Genomic DNA, 19,211 nt, shown 5'->3' on the forward strand with positions numbered 1-19,211 from the left:
TGCTGTCCGCCAGACGACGCACCTCTCCCACCATGGCCCCTATATGGCGGGTCTGCAGGGCCTGCTCCTCCAGCAGACCGTCACGGAGGCTGGAGGGTATATGCCTCGTTTTGGACAGAGCCTTCCTGGGAGGAGAGGCTCGGCCACGGACAGAGGGAGAAGGGGAGGGGTCCACAATGGAGGGGCTTGCCCTGGAGGGGGATGACTTGCTGGGCGGGGGGGTGGTGGGTTGCCCAGGGATGGTGGTATCCTCCTGGAGGGAGCCAGAGTCCTCCTGGATGAGGAAAAAGGAATCCTCCTCCAAAACCACTTCCTCCTCCATACTTGTCCCCGGTATGATCTCCTCCTGGACCAGCATAGACAGAATGTCCATGGGGCCTGACTGGACCCCTGGCTCTGGTATGGATGGGCTGGGTCGACCCGCAGCCGAAGACGGCCCAGCTTCATCTTCCTCATCACCACCTGTGGATGACACCAAAACTAAATATTTTGCTGGTGCAACACACTTCTCACATGTTCACTTCTACCCCCTCCCATGATGCACAGCAGATATGAAATAAAAATAATAGTTCCATCTTCACTTCTACCCACAAATATGTTCACTTCTACCCCCTCCCATGATGCACAGCAGATATGAAAGAAAAATAACTTACCAGTCCCCAAGTTCCCAACAGTGGAGTCGTACCCTTCAAGTCCCTCCACCTGCTCCTGCACGAACGTTTGGGCTATAAGCTGCTCCTCCTGATTGAGCCGGATCATACATCGCGGCCCACCTCCCGTGCCACCGGTATGTTTCCTGATAAGAGCCAGTTTATCCCGGACCCTGCGCCTCATATCGTTTAGTTTCTTCTGGATGTCATCCCAGGTACGCTCTTCATTACCCAGGGCATTGATGTCCAAGGCTATGGCTTCATAGATAGCCCTCCTTTGGGCAATGGTGGTGTTTGCCCGCTGCGCACCATATAGGACTTCTTTATGCTGCTGGAGTGCAGCAATTAGGATGTCCATCTCCGCAGCCACAAAGTTGGCCTTCTTTTTTTTGGTCCCTTTGGGAGGTGCCATGTCTTGAAAATGGGCTGAATTTCCTTGCTCAGGGGGGGTAGGAAAAAGCAGGATGAAATTCAGCAAAGAACCTGCGCAAGTCTGCTCCTATTTATTTGCTCAGTGCAAGCAGCTGAGCATGATTTGCCCTGAAAGTATGCTAGGCGCAGTTTGACGCATGCGCAGACGGCAGCGCTCTAACTGCGCATGCGCGCGCCCGGCGCAAACCTCTGCTGAGCCGAAAATTCCTCATTTACATAGGGGCACACCCACTTTGACTTGCACGGCCTTGCGCCCTCAGCTTTGCCTCAAACAGGAGCAAATTAAATGAACAAACGATTCCTGAATCAGGTGGCAATTTGGCAAAATTGCTCCAGCGCAGAGAAATTCAGCTGAGCAGCTCATGTGTAAGTAATGGGCAAATCTACCTGAATCTGGGCCATGGTCTTTTTTCTGCCATTTTCTATGTTTGTAAGTTCAAAATTATTGTATTTGTTATTCTGAAAATCTAATATTAATACAAAGTAGAGGTGAAAAAAGCATTTGTTGGTATAACGAATTCACTTTTGCTTATTAATTCTTTGTGGATAGTGTAACTAGGGGTGTGCCGGGTGTGTTCTTCATCTGCAAACTTTATGCTAGAAAGCATCCCTCTGTCTCATCCCAGAAAGTTGGATGGTTGGAATTTTGTTTTAGTCTGTGTCCCCACTGAAGAGGGTAATTCTCCCCAATGACAATATAAACCTGACAGAGGCTTTATCACTTAACGACCGCGCCATAGCAGAATGACGGCTACAGTGCGGCTCGATAACTCTGGGAGGTTCTACATTGACGTCCTCCCAGAATCATGCTCCCGTACGCCCACACAGGAGTGTCCGTGACCACCGGGTCCAGAGGACCCGGTGCATCACGGATCACAGTAAATGGCAGCTGATAGCTTGTAAACAAACCAGTGTCATGTTCGGTTCCTCTTCCCCCTCTCTGTACCGATCAGAACAGTGTGAGCGGAGAGGGGAGAGATTGGTTGCTGCAGCGCTGTGGGCTGGATCTATAGTGCCCACAGCGCTGATCTGTGCCCATTGCAGCCACATCCAGCCATCCATGCTCAGCCATCCCTCTGTATTACTCATCCATCAATCCATACTCAACCATCCATACTCATCCATCCATCCATGCTCAGCCATCCCTCTGTCATACTCATCCATCCATCCATGCTCAGCCATCCCTCTGTCATACTCATCCATCCATACTTAGCCATCCATACTGCTCCATACTCATCCATCCATCCATGCTCAGCCATCCCCCTGTCATACTCATCTATCCATCCATGCTCAGCCATCCACACTTAGCAATACTCATCCATCCATCCATGCTCAGCCATCCCATTCACCCCCAGCCATACTCAGTCATACTTAGGAATACCCAGCCGTACCCAGCCATACTCAGCCATACCCAGCCATACTCATTCGTACCCAGCCATACTCAGCAATACCCAGCCAATCCCAGACATACTTGGCCATACCCAGCTGTACTCAGCCATCCCATCCATACTCAGCCATACTCAGCCATCCCCATCCACGGCTCATCTATCCCCATTAATGCTCATCCATGCCACATCAGTTCTCATCCATGCCATTACAGTGCCTCACAAAAGTGTAATTGGTATTCAAATTCGATTTGAGAAATGTATGCCCCTAAAACCCCTGACGGTGCTCCCTGCATGTTGGGCCTCTGTATGTGGCCAAGCTGTGGTGTTGCCATACTCAGAGATTGTCATCATAGCTTATGGACTCTACAACTTTCACAAAGACCAAATAATATACCCACATTTTGGTTATTTTTACCAACGATATGTAGCAGTATACATTGGCCAAAATTTGTGAAGAAAAATTACTAATTTGCAAAATTTTATTACAAACACAAAAAAAATATTTTTTTTACAGAATTTTCAGTATTTTTTCTTTTATAGCGCAAAAATTAAAAAACCCAATGGTGATTAAATACCACCAAATGAAAGCTCTATTTGTGGGGAAAAAAAGGCAAACATTTCATTTATATTTGGGTACAGTGTTGCATGACTGACATGTCATTCAAAATGTGAGAGCACTGAAAGCTGAAAATTGGCCTGGTTAGGAAGGGGGTTTAAGTGCCCAGTGGTCAAGTAGTTAACCATTCTCTGTTCTGTTTAAAGTAAAATAAAATTACATTGAATTACATTGTATTCTTGTTTTATTTTACAGATTTTATTATGTTGTAGCATTAATATGCTGCACATTACGAGACAATATACTTTGGGGCAGATTCACGTAGATCTGCGGTGGCGTAACTTATCGCATTTACGTTACGCCGCCGCAAGTTTTACGGGCAAGTGCTTGATTCACAAAGCACTTGCCTGTAAAGTTGCAGCGGCGTAGCGTAAATTCCCCGGCGCAAGCCCGCCTAATTGAAATGATCCGGGTAGGGGGCGTGGATCATTTAAATTAGGCGCGTTCCCGCGCCGAACATACTGCGCATGCGCCGTCCCTAAAATTTACCGACGTGCATTGCGGTAAATGACGTCGCAAGGACGTCATTGGTTTCGACGTGAACGTAAATGGCGTCCAGCCCCATTCACGGACGACTTACGCAAACAACGTAAAATTTTCAAATTGCGACGCGGGAACGACCGCCACACTTAACATTGGCATTGGATAGGCCACCTAGGGGGTAGCTTTATCTTTACGCTGCGTATCTCTTACGGCGTAAATTTACTGCGATGGGCAAGCGTACGTTCGTGAATCGGCGTAACGACTCATTTGCATATTCTACGCCGACCACAATGGAAGCGCCACCTAGCGGCCATCGTAAATATTGTACCCTAAGATACGACGGCGCAGGCCGTCATATCTTAGGCATGTTTAAGTGTATCTCAGTTTGAGAATACACTTAAACATACGACGGGCTTAGATTCAGAGTTACGTCGGCGTATCTACTGATACGCCGGTGTAACTCTTTGTGAATCTGGCCCTAAATATCTCTTTGAATAGTTTAATGGCAACATGCGCTATGTTAGCCAACCATAACCATGCAGTGATTGCAATGTGGCTTTTTAAGTCCTTGAACACAATTCCCCATGGCCATTGTCACCGGGACTGAAAGTGAGGGAAAATCTTAAATTCAGAGTTGACACCAGGGTAGAAAATGAGGGGAAATCTTCCAACAAGGACACCTTCTCCAGTGATTACTAACTAGGATTTTCGACACTTTAGCGAGATCCACCTTATGTTAAATCTATGGGATGGGAAGTAATGGGAGATTTTGATATTGGGGGACGAGTTAAAAAAAAACATTGATAGAGCTTTAAAACTTTTTTTACTATATGAAACGTAAACAAAGAGAAAAAATAAATAAAGCTTTCAATATTTTAATATACTTTAAACTCTGGGCAAACATTAAAACTAAAATTCAACCCACCCACCAATATGCCATTTGTTAAGGGAACAAGTCCTCCTAAGCCCATACCTAAATCCTTCCTGGTGATCCACTGGTGTGCTTTTTCTGGTAATTGGGACCAATAATCCAGAACTGCAGTCTGTACCTGCCACTCAACAATCTTGTTTCTAACCCTCACTGTGATGTCATCATGCCACTGATGCACAGCCAATGGGGAATAACTGCATTTGCAGGCAGAGACATGGGCACCCAACGAGGGACCTTTCCACCTTGCAGCAAGAAAGATGGAAACCCTGTGACCATGACTGTTTAGGTGAGTATTTTTGGCATTTATTTATTTATTTTTTGACTACTGTTGGAGGGTTTTGATAAATGAGGTGGAGGAATGTTTAGTTGGGGATGGGCACTGGCCAGCTTTAACAAACAAATTGGCTAACAAGTATTTGCAATACTTTTCTACCAGAAAAACTGTAGGGACAAATCTTCCAAATTATAAAATACAAACACATACATCCATGGCAATAGGGTGTCTGCTGTCTAATTAAAGATATACACTCACAATGTTGAATTTCTCAGGACTTACTCACGCACGTGGTGAAAACTGGAAGGTGATGAGAAGATTTACACTGACAACCTTGCGTGATTTCGGGATGGGGAAAAGTCCTGTTGAAGAGAGCATTATTGAAGAATGTTCTTACCTAATTAAAGGTTTTGAATCTTTAAAAGGTAAAATTTGGTTACAAAATAGACAATTCAATTTCCTGCCCCAGCATTGTTATATGTTTTTGACTTTCGCTTTAAATTCTCATCACAGGAAAGCCATTTGATAATATGATGATGGTAAATGCTGCAGTGGCTAATATCATTGTGTTAGTATTACTTGGACACCGAATGGACTATGAAGACCAGCAATTTAAGAGACTTTTGAGTTTGGTTTCAGAAAATTTTAAACTTTTAGGAAGTTCTATGGTTGGGGTAATATTTTTTTTTAATTTTCACCAATTTTTATTTAGCATAACTTAGAACTGCTTAGTAGAGTTGAGCGGACACCTGGATGTTCGGGTTCGGGTCCGAACCCGAACTTAAAAAAAAAACCCGAACATGAACTCCGGACCCCATTGTAGTCAATGGGACACGGACTTTTAGAAAAAAAAAATGCGCGGAGGTCCCCGCAAATTCAATAACCAGACCCTTTAGGTCTGGTATGGATATTAAGGGGAACCCCGCCGTCAATTTAAAAAAAAAATGACGTGCGGTTCCCCCTAAATATCCATAACCAGACCCGTTATCCGAGCATGTTGACCTGGCCGGCCGCAGAAAAGAGGGGGAGACAGAGTGCGCCCCCCCCTCTCCTGAACCGCACCAGGCCACATGCCCTCAACATGGGAAGGATGTCCCCATGTTGATGGGGACAAGGGTCTCATCCCCACAACCCTTGCCCGGTGGTTGTGGGGGTATGCGGGCGGGAGGCTTATCAGAATCTGGAAGACCCCTTTAACAAAGGGGACCCCCCGATCCTGACCCCCCCCTGTGTGAAATGGTAATGGGGTACACTGTACCCCTACCATTTCACGAAGGAAGTGTAAAGTCTTGTAAGAAAAAACACACACACACTGTAGAATAAAGTCCTTTATTAATAATAAAAAAAAAAACTCCAGCGGTGATAATCCACTCGTTCGTGGCTTCCTGCTCCAACGTTGTCCCGATCCTGCGACGGCTGCGTGTGATCTCCAGCGATGAGAAGATCGAGCGACGGCCGGGTGATCTCCGCTCCAGCGATGAGAAGATCCATCCGGAGCGCAGCATCCCCGACCTCCTCTCACCACTGGACACAGCCCAGCGAATGGCGCGCTAAAGCTGTGACATTACTTATATGGAGGAGGCAGGGCCACCCGTCACGTGACCCCGCACCCTCTGACGTACCCTCTGCTACATCACTGGGGAAGCCCAGAGTCTTCCCTCTTCCGGGTTCGGGAAAAAACCAAAGTCCGTACCGAACCCAAACTTTACAGTTCGAGTTCGCTCAACCCTACTGCTTAGGTCTCTGCGGTGCACATCTGCTGTATTCAGAAAAGCTAAAGTAGGCTGCTGGATTTTCAGCCTTGGCCTGATCAACAGGTTAGTCTGTCTACGTATGCCCTGACTTATGTCTGCTAATGTTTTATTCCTGCAAATTCACTGAGCTCTGACTCTATAGCATTTCTGTTGTGACTTGATTCTTGGGTCACAGTGGGTTAGTCGAATTCTGTATCCATATTAATTTACGCATAGGAAGACATAACTACTAATATTAAATATCACCCAATGAATAATTGTTATCACCAGGATAGATGTGTACTTGGACATGCACAAGTGTTATAACACTTTGTGGTAAAGTAGTGAGCATTCATGGAATGGTTTCAGTTCAACCAACATTGCAGCTTCCTGGCAATTGGTGGGTAACATGCATGCACATCTGGAGAGCTTGAGATACTGTATGTCTCTCAAATAAGGCCATCACTTTCTGCTCTATACGAGAAAGACAATGATTGTTAAAAAAAAAATGCTACTTAAAACTTTTTTTATTTTTTCACACATGTTTAAATCAGTGTTTTTTGTTAGAAATCACTTTAAACTCCCCAAAAAGTATATATTTACTGAAAGCAGCAGGCCCCTAGAATAAAATGGTAGTTGCAAATTTTCATGTTGCACTATATTTGCAGAACTATTTATCAAACGCATATTTTTAGGAACAAACAAAATAAAATACCCACTTCTTTGCGAAGTATAAAAGATGAGGTTGCATTGGGTAACTATATGCCAAGCAGGTCAAGCCACGGTTTTAAGAGAGCATGCAATTTTAAGGCACACCATTTTAAGGCTTCAATGTATTAAGAGAAATATGGAGGCCAGGCCACTTCTCACTTACTGTATATACTTGAGTATAAGCCGACCTGAATATAAGCCGAGGCACCTAATTTTACACATAAAAAACTGGGAAAACGTATTGACTCGAGTATAAGCCTAGGGTGTCAATCTGCATGCCTCACTGTGCCTCACTTTGCCTCACTGTGTCCATGTGCATGCCTCACTGTGTCCATGCCTTACTGTGTCCAAGCCTCACTGTGTCCATGTCTCACTGTGCCCATGCCTCACTGTGCCCATGCCTCACTATGCCCATGCCTCACTGTGTCCATGCCTCACTGTGCCCATGCCTCACTGTGCCCATGCCTCACTGTGTCCATGCCTCACTGAGCCCATGCCTCACTGTGCCCATGCCTCACTATGCCCATGCCTCACTGTGTCCATGAATAGACTGACGTTTAACATGGGAGTCTATGGAAGGAGTGCCCGGCTTTCAAAAATCAGTGCTCCCCAGCACCCAGACAACAAACTTTGCACACTTATAAAGTACGGGAGATCAGCCGCAAAAGGGTGACAAAAATATGTGCTGAAAAACTCGGCTTATACTCGAGTATATACAGTACTTTAAAAATTCTAGCTTTCTGGATATCTCTGACACCAGTGCTTTCTAGGTCATTGACCTGGAAAATGAATGCAGTTAGTAAGAAAAAAAGATCCCTGCATGATTGTCCCGGGTCAGAAGCTCTGAAAATATTGAAACCTATTACATACAGGGAAAAATTATGAGATTAAAGTGTATCCTCACAGTGTGACACTGTGGATACACATATTATAGTGTGCCAACGTCCCAATAATATATGTATGGAAAACTAGAAACTAGGAAAGTTGACTTTGAAGGCACACGGGTAGACCATATAAAATAGTTAAGGTTTTTAATTAGAAAGTATTAAAAAAGATCATACATAAACATATATAACATTCAAAGTATTGTCATTGAATGACCCCACAGCATCTGATAACACCTCCAAAAATAAAAACAATTATATTGAAAACCCCTATGGTGCAGTGGTTGAACGTCCAATGATGGCAACCAAATGGGGATGCAGACGTGGAGCGGTTTAATCAGAATATTAGGCAGTACAAACCGCTGCGCGTAAAAGTACGCTTCAGGAGCATGTAGATATAATAATCATATAAGAAAAGCATAAAATAAATAAACAATTTACAGCATAACATAAGGCAACAATATTCACAAATAAATACAAAGAAAGAGAAGTTCTATTACACAACAGATTTTGTAACCATGACCAGAATAAAAAGAACATTGCAAATCCATCACCACTGCAGCCTAACAATTAAATTATATATATTTTTTTTTTTATCAGATATATAATATTTTCCCATTCTTGGGATTTCTTCCTGGTAAACACAAAGCAGTCTTAAAGAATGTGGAGGAAATGTATGAATTCCTTACAAAAACGTTCATGAAACATGTGAAGAACTTAGATGAGAATGACCAGAGAAGCTTCATTGATGCATTTCTTGTGAGGCAAAAAGAGGTAAATTTATGTCTTACAAATTATATCAGCTAAAGGTAATTAAGTAAAAGGTCTTTTCAGTCAGAAGTGTATTTCAAGGGGTTTCAGAAGGTAAGATGTTGTGGATCTCTGGCTGGATATATCTATTCACACTTTAGCCTATTTGAAAGGAAAAATGGGTAGAGGTCATTGAATGGACAGTTATGTCTGTTTCCCCCAAACATCCTTCTAGTCTAAGCAGATAATTAGCACGTAACCCAGGACAACTAATGAAATGATAGGTAAGGAAAATTAGAGATAGATAGCTAGATAGGCAGGATATCACAGGGAAAACAATTCTGCCCCCCCCCCCCCCCATAATGCACATCATGTATTTATGCAGTGTACAGTGTCTTAAAAAAGTATTCATACCCCTTAAAATTTTCCACATTTTGTCATGTTACAACCAAAAACGTGAATGTATTTTATGGGGATTTTATGTGATAGACCAACACAAAGTGGCACATAATTGTGAAATGGAAAGAAAATGATAAATGTTTTTTTTTTTTTTTACAAATAAATATGTGAGTGTGGCATGCCTTTGTATTCAACCCCCATTTATTCTGATACCCCTAACTAAAATCTAGTGGAACCAGTTGCCTTCAAAAGTCACCTAATTAGTAAATCGTGTTCATATGTGTGTAATTTGATCTCAGTATAAATACAGCTGTTCTGTGTAGCCCTCATAGGTTTTTTAGAACACCTTAGTGAACAAACGGCATCATGAAGGCCAAGGAACACACCAGACAGGTCATGGATAAAGTTGTGGAGAAGTTTAAAGCAGGGTTAGGTTATAAAAAAATATCCAAAGCTTTGAACATCTCACAGAGCACTGTTCAATCCCTCATCTGAAATTGGAAAAAGTATGGCACAACTGCAAACCGACAAAGACATGGCCATCCACCTAAACTGGCTGGCCGTGCAAGGAGAGCATTAATCAGAGAAGCAGCCAAGAGGCCCATGGTAACTCTGGAGGAGCTGAGAGATCCACAGCTCAGGTGGGAGAATCTGTCAAGAGGGCAATTATTAGTCGTGCACTCCACAAATCTGGCCTTTATGAAAAAGTGTCAAGAAGAAAGCCATTGTTGAAATAAAGTCATAAGAAGTTTGCAGTTTATGAGAAGCCATGTGGGGGACACAGCAAACATGTGGAAGAAGGTGCTCTGGTCAGATGAGACCAAAATTTAACTTTTTGGCCTAAAAGCAAAACTCCATGTGTGGCAGAAAACTAACACTGCGCATCACCCTGAACACACCATCCCCACCGTGAAACATGGTGGTGGCAGCATCATGTTGTGGGGATGCTTTTCTTTAGCAGGGACAGGGAAGCTGGTCAGAGTTGATGGGAAGATGGATGGAGACAAATTCAGGGCAATCTTAGAAGAAAGCCTGTTAGAGTCTGCAAAAGACTTGAGACTGGGGCGGAGGTTCACCTTCCAGCAGGACTACGACCATAAACATACAGCCAGAGCTACAATGGAATGGTTTAGATCAAAGCATATTAATGTGTTAGAATGGCCCAGACAAAGCCCAGACTAAATACAATTGAGAATCGGTTGTAAGTACTTGAACATTCTGTTCACAGACGCTTTCCATCCAATCTGACAGAGCTTAAACTATTTTGCAAAGAAGAGTGGGCAAACATGCCACTCTCAAGATGTGCAAAGCTGGTAGAGACATGCCCAAATAAGACTTGCAGCTGTAATTGCAGTGAAAGGTGGTTCTACAAAGTATTGACTCAGGGGGGCTGAATACAAAGGCATGCTACACTTTTCAGATATTTATTTGTAAAAAAAAAAATGAAAACCGTTTATTATTTTCCCTCCACTTCACAATTATGTGCAACTTTATGCTGGTCTATCAATCCCAATAAAATAAGTTGTTGGTTGTACAGTAACATGACAAAATGTGGAACATTTCAAGGGGTATAAATAGTTTTTTAAGGCACTTTATCCATTTCCATGGCCCTTTTTCATACTGAACATGGCTCAGTATACTGAAGTACATTATTCTAGTGTTGTAAAACATTGTGAGAGAGGACTCAGGAATCAATGCTGCATCAATCTGTTCCCTATGCTACTTGTGCTGAGATCCTAGTGTTAAAATGATATGACGCTGAGGTCCTGGTACTGGAGAACAATGCACTAGACTGAAGACTGCAGCAGTGTATTGGTTGGAGCATGTTACAGTACGGTATTTCACCACCAGGCGGCTGGTTACAGGGAAATGCTCACTGTACTTTCTGTGTTATCATTTGCAGGAGGCTGGGAATCCTCATTCATACTTTCATAATGAAAATCTAACAAGACTGGCAAGGAATCTTTTCTCCGCGGGAATGGAGACAACATCCACCACTCTGCGCTGGGGTCTGCTGCTCATGATGAAATTCCCAGCAATACAAGGTATTATATATTTTAAAGTGGTTGTACACCCTTACATATACAGTATCTAGTGGAGTGACTGGCCTCAGGTGATACACAGAGATTAAACAAATCCTACATAAGTTGTACCTGCTTATCTGTTCAAAGTGCCAAATTTTTACAGCTTGTCTGAGCCTCCAGAAAGCAGGGGGTGTAGAGCTGATGTTACACTCTGCAAGGCTCAGTGAGCTGATTGGAGGGAACACATCACACAGGAAAAGAGCTGGGACTGTCAATCATAGGCTGTGTGCTGGAGCTCCCTTTCCTGTCACTTTTTATCTCTTGGTGTCAGGAAAACTTTCAAAAGTAACTTTTGCTGACAGCAGAGGAATGAGAAATTACACCTAGTGCCCTGGATAGAGACAAGTACACACTATAGAGGGATAAGCTTGGTTCATATTTCATGTCTGAGGTTTTCAACCACTTGAAAGCACACATGTACTGTAGTTTGAAAATAATAGCCAAATAAATGTCTTTACCTTCCCTGTGCTTCTCCCACTGCTCTGCCAAAGGTTCCCTAATGCATGAAAACATGAGTGCTGTCATATGGAAATGGTGTTCTCAAAAATGCTTAAAGTGAAATATTCCTGGGTGGTGTGTATAGTATGCCTGTAAAGTGGCACGCGTTTACCGTGTTTAGAACTGCCCCTGCACAAAATGTAATTTTTGAAGGAAAAAAAGTCATTTAAAACTACTCGCGGCTATTCATGAATTGTCGGTCCCGGCAATACAGAGAAAGTCATTGAAAGTCATTGAAAAAAACGGCAGGGGTCCCCCCCAGTCCATTACGGGGTCCCCCCCCTGTCCATTACCAGGCCCTTTGGGTCTGGTATGAATATTAAGGGGAACCCCTGCCGTTTTTTTCAATTACTATTACCCCGATAATTCATTAATAGCCACAAGTAATTTTGAATGCCTTTTTTTCCTTAAAAAAATACATTTTTTGCAGGAAACCAAAATTGAAAAAAAAAATGCGTGGGGTCCTCCCAAAATTCCATTACCAGGCCTTTCAGGTCTGGTATGTATATTAAAGGGAACCCTGCCACCAAATAAAAAAAAAATGCATGGGGTCCTCCCAAAATTCCATTACCAGTTCCTTTAGGTCTGATATGGATTTTGAGGGGAACCCTGCACCAAATAAAAAAAATGGCATGGGGTTCCCCCAAAAATCCAAGCACGCAACCTGGCAGGCCGCAGGAAAAGGGGGAGGGATGAGAGAGCGCCCCCCCTCCTGAACCGTACCAGGCCACATGCCCTCAACATGGGGAGGATGCTTTGGAGGTCTGTCACCCCTCAAAGCACCATGTCCCCATGTTGACGGGGACAAGGGCTTCATCCCCACAACCCTTGCCCGGTGGTTGTGGGGGTCTGCGGGCAGGGGGCTTATCAGAATCTGGAAGCCCCCTTTAACAAAGGGGACCACCAGATCCCACCCCCCCATATGAATTGATAACAGGTACATTGTACCCCTATCATTTCACAAAGAGAAAAGAGTCAAATTGTTAAAAAACACACAGACACAGCTTTATAAGTCCCTTATTAAAAAGAGGAAAAAAGAAAAAAGAAAAAAAAGATTCCAGCGATGTTATCCACTCTCGATCTCCACTCCGCGATGGAATCCATTCTTGGTATCCAGCGACGGGTGATCTCCACTCTCCAGCGATGATATCCAGCAAGGAACACGCACACGAGCCTGACTCCACCGGAGACACCCCAGTGACGCGGCACTAGCCTGACAGCTCTTATGTAGCTGAAGGCGGGGCCATCCATCATGTGACCCCATCCCCCTCTGACGCAAGGGGAAACACCGGGCTTTCCCAGTGATGTGGATGGGTGACCACGCCCCCCCTCTGATGCAACAGAAACACCATTCACATCAATGGGAAGCCCGGCATTTCCTCTTGTGTCAGAGGGGGACAGGGTCATGTGATGGGTGGCCCGCCCTCAGCTACATAAGAGCTGTCAGGCTAGCGCCGGGTGTCTCCGGAGTGGAGATCACCCATCGCTGGATACCGAGAATGGATTCCATCGCTGGAGATCGAGAGTGGATTACATCGCTGTAATCTTTTTTTTCTTTTAATTTTTTTTATTTTTTAAAAATTACTTATAAAGCTGTGTCTGTGTGTTTTTTAACAATTTGACTCTTTTTTTTTTGTGAAATGATAGGGGTACAATGTAACTGTTATCAATTCACATAGGGGTGGGCCGGGATCTGGGGTCCCCTTTGTTAAAGGAGGCTTCCAGATTCCGATAAGCCTTCTGACGCAGACCCCCACAACCACCGGACAAGGGTTGTGGGGATAAGGCCCTGGTCCCCATCAACATGGGGACAAGGTCTTTGGGGGTCACAGACCCCCAAAGCATTATCCCCATGTTGAGGGCATGTGGCCTGGTACGGTTCAGGAAGGGGGCCGCTCTCTCTCCCCCCTCTTTTGCCATGGATTTGTCCGATGGAAGTCCGATCGTGTGTATGAGTCTTTACATTGACAGAGCCCCATTCTGGCTCTATGTGGAGTGATCGTGGGTGGCCGGCAGACATCACGGCCGCCAGCCATGCACATTTGCTCCTCCGCCACGCTGTGGCACGCCCACTGTAGCTGTTAAAGGGACCACCGTACAGATACATCGATTCACAAGAATGAGCCGACCTGCCGCCTATCAATGACATATAATATTTGGTTACCAAGTAAGATGAACAAAAAATTAAAACTGGCAAATGTTATCTTTTAACTTTTCCTTATTACCTCCAGAAAAGGTGCAACAAGAGATTTCTAAAGTTGTTGGGTTTGCACAACCTACGTACAGCCATCGGGGACAGATGCCATATACGAATGCCGTCATACATGAGATCCAGAGGTTTTCCGATCTTGTACCGCTCAGTGTTTCTCATGAAACAACTAGAGACGTCAATTTTAGGGGATATTTTATCCCAAAGGTAGATATTTTCTATCCTGTAAAAATCAATTGTATGCTACTAATACAGCGTAGAATTAAAAGGAAATTGTAATTTTACTAAGGGCATCATTGGAGTTGAAACCAGAACAGTTTTCTTTTTACAAACTACACAAAATGTTCTATTTAGAGCAGAGTTGTTCTTTAAATTAAACCAGAAGAGTAATTATCTCACATAATATAATTTGTATGTAAGAGTTATTTTCTATTTATTTTAGGAAACCTATATCATCCCTCTATTATCCTCTGTATTGCGGGACAAGACGCAGTTTGAAAAGCCTGATGAGTTCTACCCAAATCATTTCCTAGATTCTCATGGAAATTTTGTAAAGAAAGATGCCTTCATGCCATTCTCTGCAGGTTTGTATATCTTTATGTTGCATCATTACAGCTGCCCTCATTTCATAATATGGGAAATGGCTGTAACTGATCAATACAATCAGATCATGTACACAGAATTGTTCTCTATCGGAGCATATTTGAAGAAAATCTGTCTCTTTGTTCATTATAAGTTTACTTTTGGCCTAGTAGAGTCATATTTAAACTAATTTTCCTGATGCACTCACATAATAGTGAGAGAGTCTTCATCTCTGAGTATAGCTGTCTCACACGTATTAACCACTTAAGGACCGCCGCATGATGATATACTTAGACAGAATGGCACGGTTGGGCACAAGGGCTTACATGTACGTCCCCTTTAAGAACCCAGCCGTGGGTTGCGAGCGTGCCGCCGGTCCGAAGCTCTGTGACCGCGCCTGCGGGACCCGCGGACTTGATCGCAGCCAGTGTCCTGCGATCGGGTCACAGGAGCTGAAGAACGGGGAGTGTAAACAAACCTTCCCCGTTCTTTTCTGTGGCTTGTCACTGATCGTCTGTTCCCTGTCATAGGGAATGACGATCAGTGATGTCACCCATCCAGCCACGCCCCCCTACAGTAAGAAACACACAATAGGACACACTTAACCCCTTTATCGTCCACTTGTGGTTAACCCCTCACTGCCAATGTCATTTTCACAGTAATCAGTGCATTTTTATAGCACTTTTCGCTGTGAAAATGACAATGGTCCCAAAAATGTGTCCTCCATAATGTCGCAGTCACGAAAAAAATCACTGATTGCCACCATTACTAGTAAAAAAAAATATTAATAAAAATGCCATAAAACTATCCCCTATTTTGTAAACGCTATAACTCTTGCGCAAACCAATCAATAAATGCTTATTGTGATTTTTTTTTTTACCAAAAATATGTAGATGAATATGTATCCACCTAAATTTAGGGAAAACATTTTTTTTATATATTTTTTGGGGATATTCATTATAGCAAAAAGTGAAAAATATAGCATTTTCTTAATTGTCGCTCTATTTTTGTTTATAGCGCAAAAAATAAAAACCGCAGAGGTGATCAAATACCACCAAAAGAAAGCTCCATTTGTGGGAAAAAAGGACGCCAATTTTGTTTGGGAGCCATGTCGCACGACCACACAATTGTCAGTTAAAGCGACGCAGTGCCGGATCGCAAAAAGGGGCCAGGTCCTTTACCTGCATAATGGTCCGGGGCTTAAGCGGTTAATATGAGCCTACAAACCTTCATTCAAAATAAACTGATCAAATTGAAAAAAACATCACAAACCAAAAACCCTCCAATCGTTCAATTTATTGAGTTCTCAAATGATTTTGACCCCCTTAAGTCAGTCAGCTAATCACATACCTGGTGACGACTGGAATGTAGTGGAGGCCTCTCTGGCACCTCCTGCCCAGCACTCCTGAAGGTGGAGACAGAGAGTGTAAGGGCATGGAGTAGCAGAAATGCCAAAGTAGCTGACTAGTGAAGTCTGCTCTTAGGTGGAAGAAGCTGGGAGTTGTAGCCCCTAGAACAGGATTCTTAAGCAGCTTGGCACTAGAACAGGATAAGACAGCAGACCTGGTATGCAGGCAGCAACCAGCCGCAGATAGGCAACAAGAGACCAAGTCAGCAGGCAGATTAAGCCCAACTACAATCGCGTCTGGTGGGTTATTATTTTGGGGGGGGGGGCGGCAAACAAACAACCCCCCGGTGGCGCGGCAAGGAAACAGAACCCCCCAGTCCGGCACTTACCTGCTCGTGCAGGGCTGTGGTATCCGCTCCTCCAGCTTCCTCCACCATGTGTCTCCTCTTCCACCAAAGCACTAGGCATCCAATAGGATCGCCTGACGCTTTGGCCAATAGGGAAACAGGTCTTACAGACCTGCCTCCTGATTGGCGGGGAGGAGCTTTAGTGCAATAATAGCAAAAATGAATTTGCTTATCACACAGTAGGGTGGGATCGGAGCACAATGCTCTGCGTTCCAAGCCCACTCTTTTATGAAGCCTATTAGAGCCTCTGGATCTAATCAGGTGCTTAAAATAACACCCACCTCATTGGAATCCATGGTCCGGCGCCACTCATATGTATATCAGGGGGCCCGATGCATAGATAGGGGAGGCAGCGGCCGTGCGCAATCTATGGACGGGCCACCACTCCAATGTTCACAGAGATACCTAATATTTATTTTGCAGATGCTACTTATCGTCATGTGTGTGCCCTGTGTACACATTTATATACACATTAGTGCACAGGGAAGCATGGTTGCCTTTAAACTTTTTTGTTATTTTTATTAACCACTTCCTGCCTGTCCACTGTAAAATATGCCTAGGTGGGACAAGCGTCATTCTGGGATGACATATCAGTACGTTTGCGTGTCTCATGCGCACCCTTGGGGACACTAGGGGCACGTAGCAACACAATCTGTAATTGCTGTGTCTCATGGACACAGCAGATTACAGATCGGGGTACGAGACCAATATGACTGGATCTGCACTGTGACTTATCACAGTGATCATAGTAACAATAGTAGACACCGGCTTTCATTTATGATGCCATTGTTTACTACTGTGATCAATGTTATTTGACGCAGTGGTCACATGGTATAGGGCCAATTAAATTGGACCTGTACCATGTTATCGTTGTGGCCAAACACAGCGTTCACAGTAGTACTCAATGGCTGCGTGAATGTAGCCAGACAGTGTTAGAAATTATTGGTTATACAGTTTGACTGTATAAGCAAGTATAGCAAGTATATCACGGTTTATTCCAAAAATCTGTTTAAAAAACAGGGTAAAAACAGATCATTGCAGCTTAGGCGTCCATGTGTTTGGAAACACTGTTTTGCGTTCCATGTGCTCTCTATGGATGGCGAAAGTGACATATCACGATCAAGCCACCCTACCAGTTTTGTCAGTGCGCACTGACATTTTAGGGGAAATTTTTGTTGGACACATATATTACAATTTGGTGTTGGACTTTATATATATTTTTGCTTATGTTGGTGTTTTGCTGGTATTGTCATACCCTAACAACCAAGGATCATGCAGCTGCCTGCTTCCGAGCAATTCTGACGTTATTAGTCACCAGAATGCCCGCAGCTGGCTTGCACAGCTTCTTGAGTTGCTAGCAGGCAGCCAGCCACTTGTGTCCTAGCAGCCAAAGATACTTGCAGCCCACATTGCAGGTAGTAATACTGCCCTTAAATGAGTGGCTGCAGCCAGAGGTTCACTTCAGTAGAAGGGCAAACACCCTATTTAGCTCACCCATCTGCTTAATTAAGGAACATCAACATGCGTGAACCCAATCCATACTCTTGAACAACACTTAGGCCCCATACTCACGAGCAAACATGTCTGCTGAAACTGGCCCGCAGGCCAGTTTCAGCAGACATGTTTGGTCGTGTGTGGGCGCGAGCGGGCCGAATTCCAGCAAACATTTGCCCGCCGGGCCTTTTCCCAGCGGGCAAATATTCCTGGACTTGTTTTAAAACAGCCCGCTGGAATTCAGCCCGCTCGGACATGTACGGTCGTCAGTACAGACCTACCGTACATGTCCAGGCGCCCGCCGTCCCTCGCATGCGTCGAATGACTTCGACGCATGCGTGGAAGCATTTTAAAGGCGGGCCGCCCACGTCGCCGCGTCATTGTCGCGGCGACACCGCGTCATCGACGCGGCGACACCGCGGACACGCCCCGCGTATTGTTTACGCGCGGACTTCTGTACGATGGTGTGTACAACCATCGTACAGAAGCCCTCTGGCAGACATGTATGGTGAAAACGGTCCGACGGACCGCTTTCACCATACATGTTTGTCCGTGTGTACCCGGCCTAACAGTAATGACCTACAGTATCTTGATATGGCTTTCCGCTGTTAAAATTCTTTATATCTTATACTGTACATCATCCATGTGACACTTCTCTCTTTTTTTCAGGGCGTAGAGCCTGCGCTGGAGAAACTTTGGCTAGAATGGAGCTTTTCATTTTTTTTTCCAGTTTGCTGCAGAAATTCACCTTCCGTTTTCCTCCTGAAATCAGAGATTCAGATCTAATGCCAGATGTTGGAATTACCAATATGCCAAAACATCACAGGATCTGTGCTATTGCCCGGTTTTAAAATTAATTTTCAAAGCTTTAAAGTATTTGATTTGATTTGATTATTTGTAAAGCGTCAAATGGAGTTCATGAACTGCGCCTAGACAGAAGAGTTAGGCCTCGTACACACGACCGAACATGTCTGCTGAAACTGGTCCGCTGACCAGTTTCAGCAGACATGTTCGGTCGTGTGTATGGCCGACCGGACAAATGTCCGGCGGATCGGACAGGTTTCCAGCGGACAAATGTTTCGTAGCATACTAAGAAACATGTCCACTGGAAGCCTGTCCATCGGACATGTCGGTCGTCTGTACGACTTACCGGACATGTCCGCTGGGCCGTCATTCCTCGCATGCGTCGAAGTGATTCGACGCATGCGTGGAAGCATTGACCTTCCAGGGTCGCGCACGTCGCCGCGTCATCGTCACGGCGACGGTGCGGCCACGTCACCGCGATGTCTGTCCGTGCGGATTTTGGTTTGATGGTGTGTACAACCATCAGACCGAAAA

General features: G+C 44.4%; 1 protein-coding gene across 1 annotated transcript in view; it reads left to right on the forward strand.

Annotated features, from left to right (window-relative positions):
* The window catches only part of LOC120936164 (cytochrome P450 2K6-like), a 31,226-nt gene extending 12,385 nt beyond the window's left edge, over positions 1–18,841 (forward strand). The window contains exons 3-9 of the mRNA XM_040348316.1: positions 5,050–5,199; positions 5,288–5,448; positions 8,703–8,876; positions 11,155–11,296; positions 14,065–14,249; positions 14,485–14,626; positions 18,543–18,841. Coding sequence (XP_040204250.1) covers positions 5,050–5,199; positions 5,288–5,448; positions 8,703–8,876; positions 11,155–11,296; positions 14,065–14,249; positions 14,485–14,626; positions 18,543–18,724 — 1,136 coding nt within the window. The 3' untranslated portion in view covers positions 18,725–18,841. The remainder of the gene's footprint in view (positions 1–5,049; positions 5,200–5,287; positions 5,449–8,702; positions 8,877–11,154; positions 11,297–14,064; positions 14,250–14,484; positions 14,627–18,542) is intronic.
* The last annotated feature ends 370 nt before the right edge of the window (positions 18,842–19,211 follow it).

Source organism: Rana temporaria, chromosome 4, assembly GCF_905171775.1.
Source record: "Rana temporaria chromosome 4, aRanTem1.1, whole genome shotgun sequence".
NCBI lineage: Eukaryota > Metazoa > Chordata > Amphibia > Anura > Ranidae > Rana > Rana temporaria.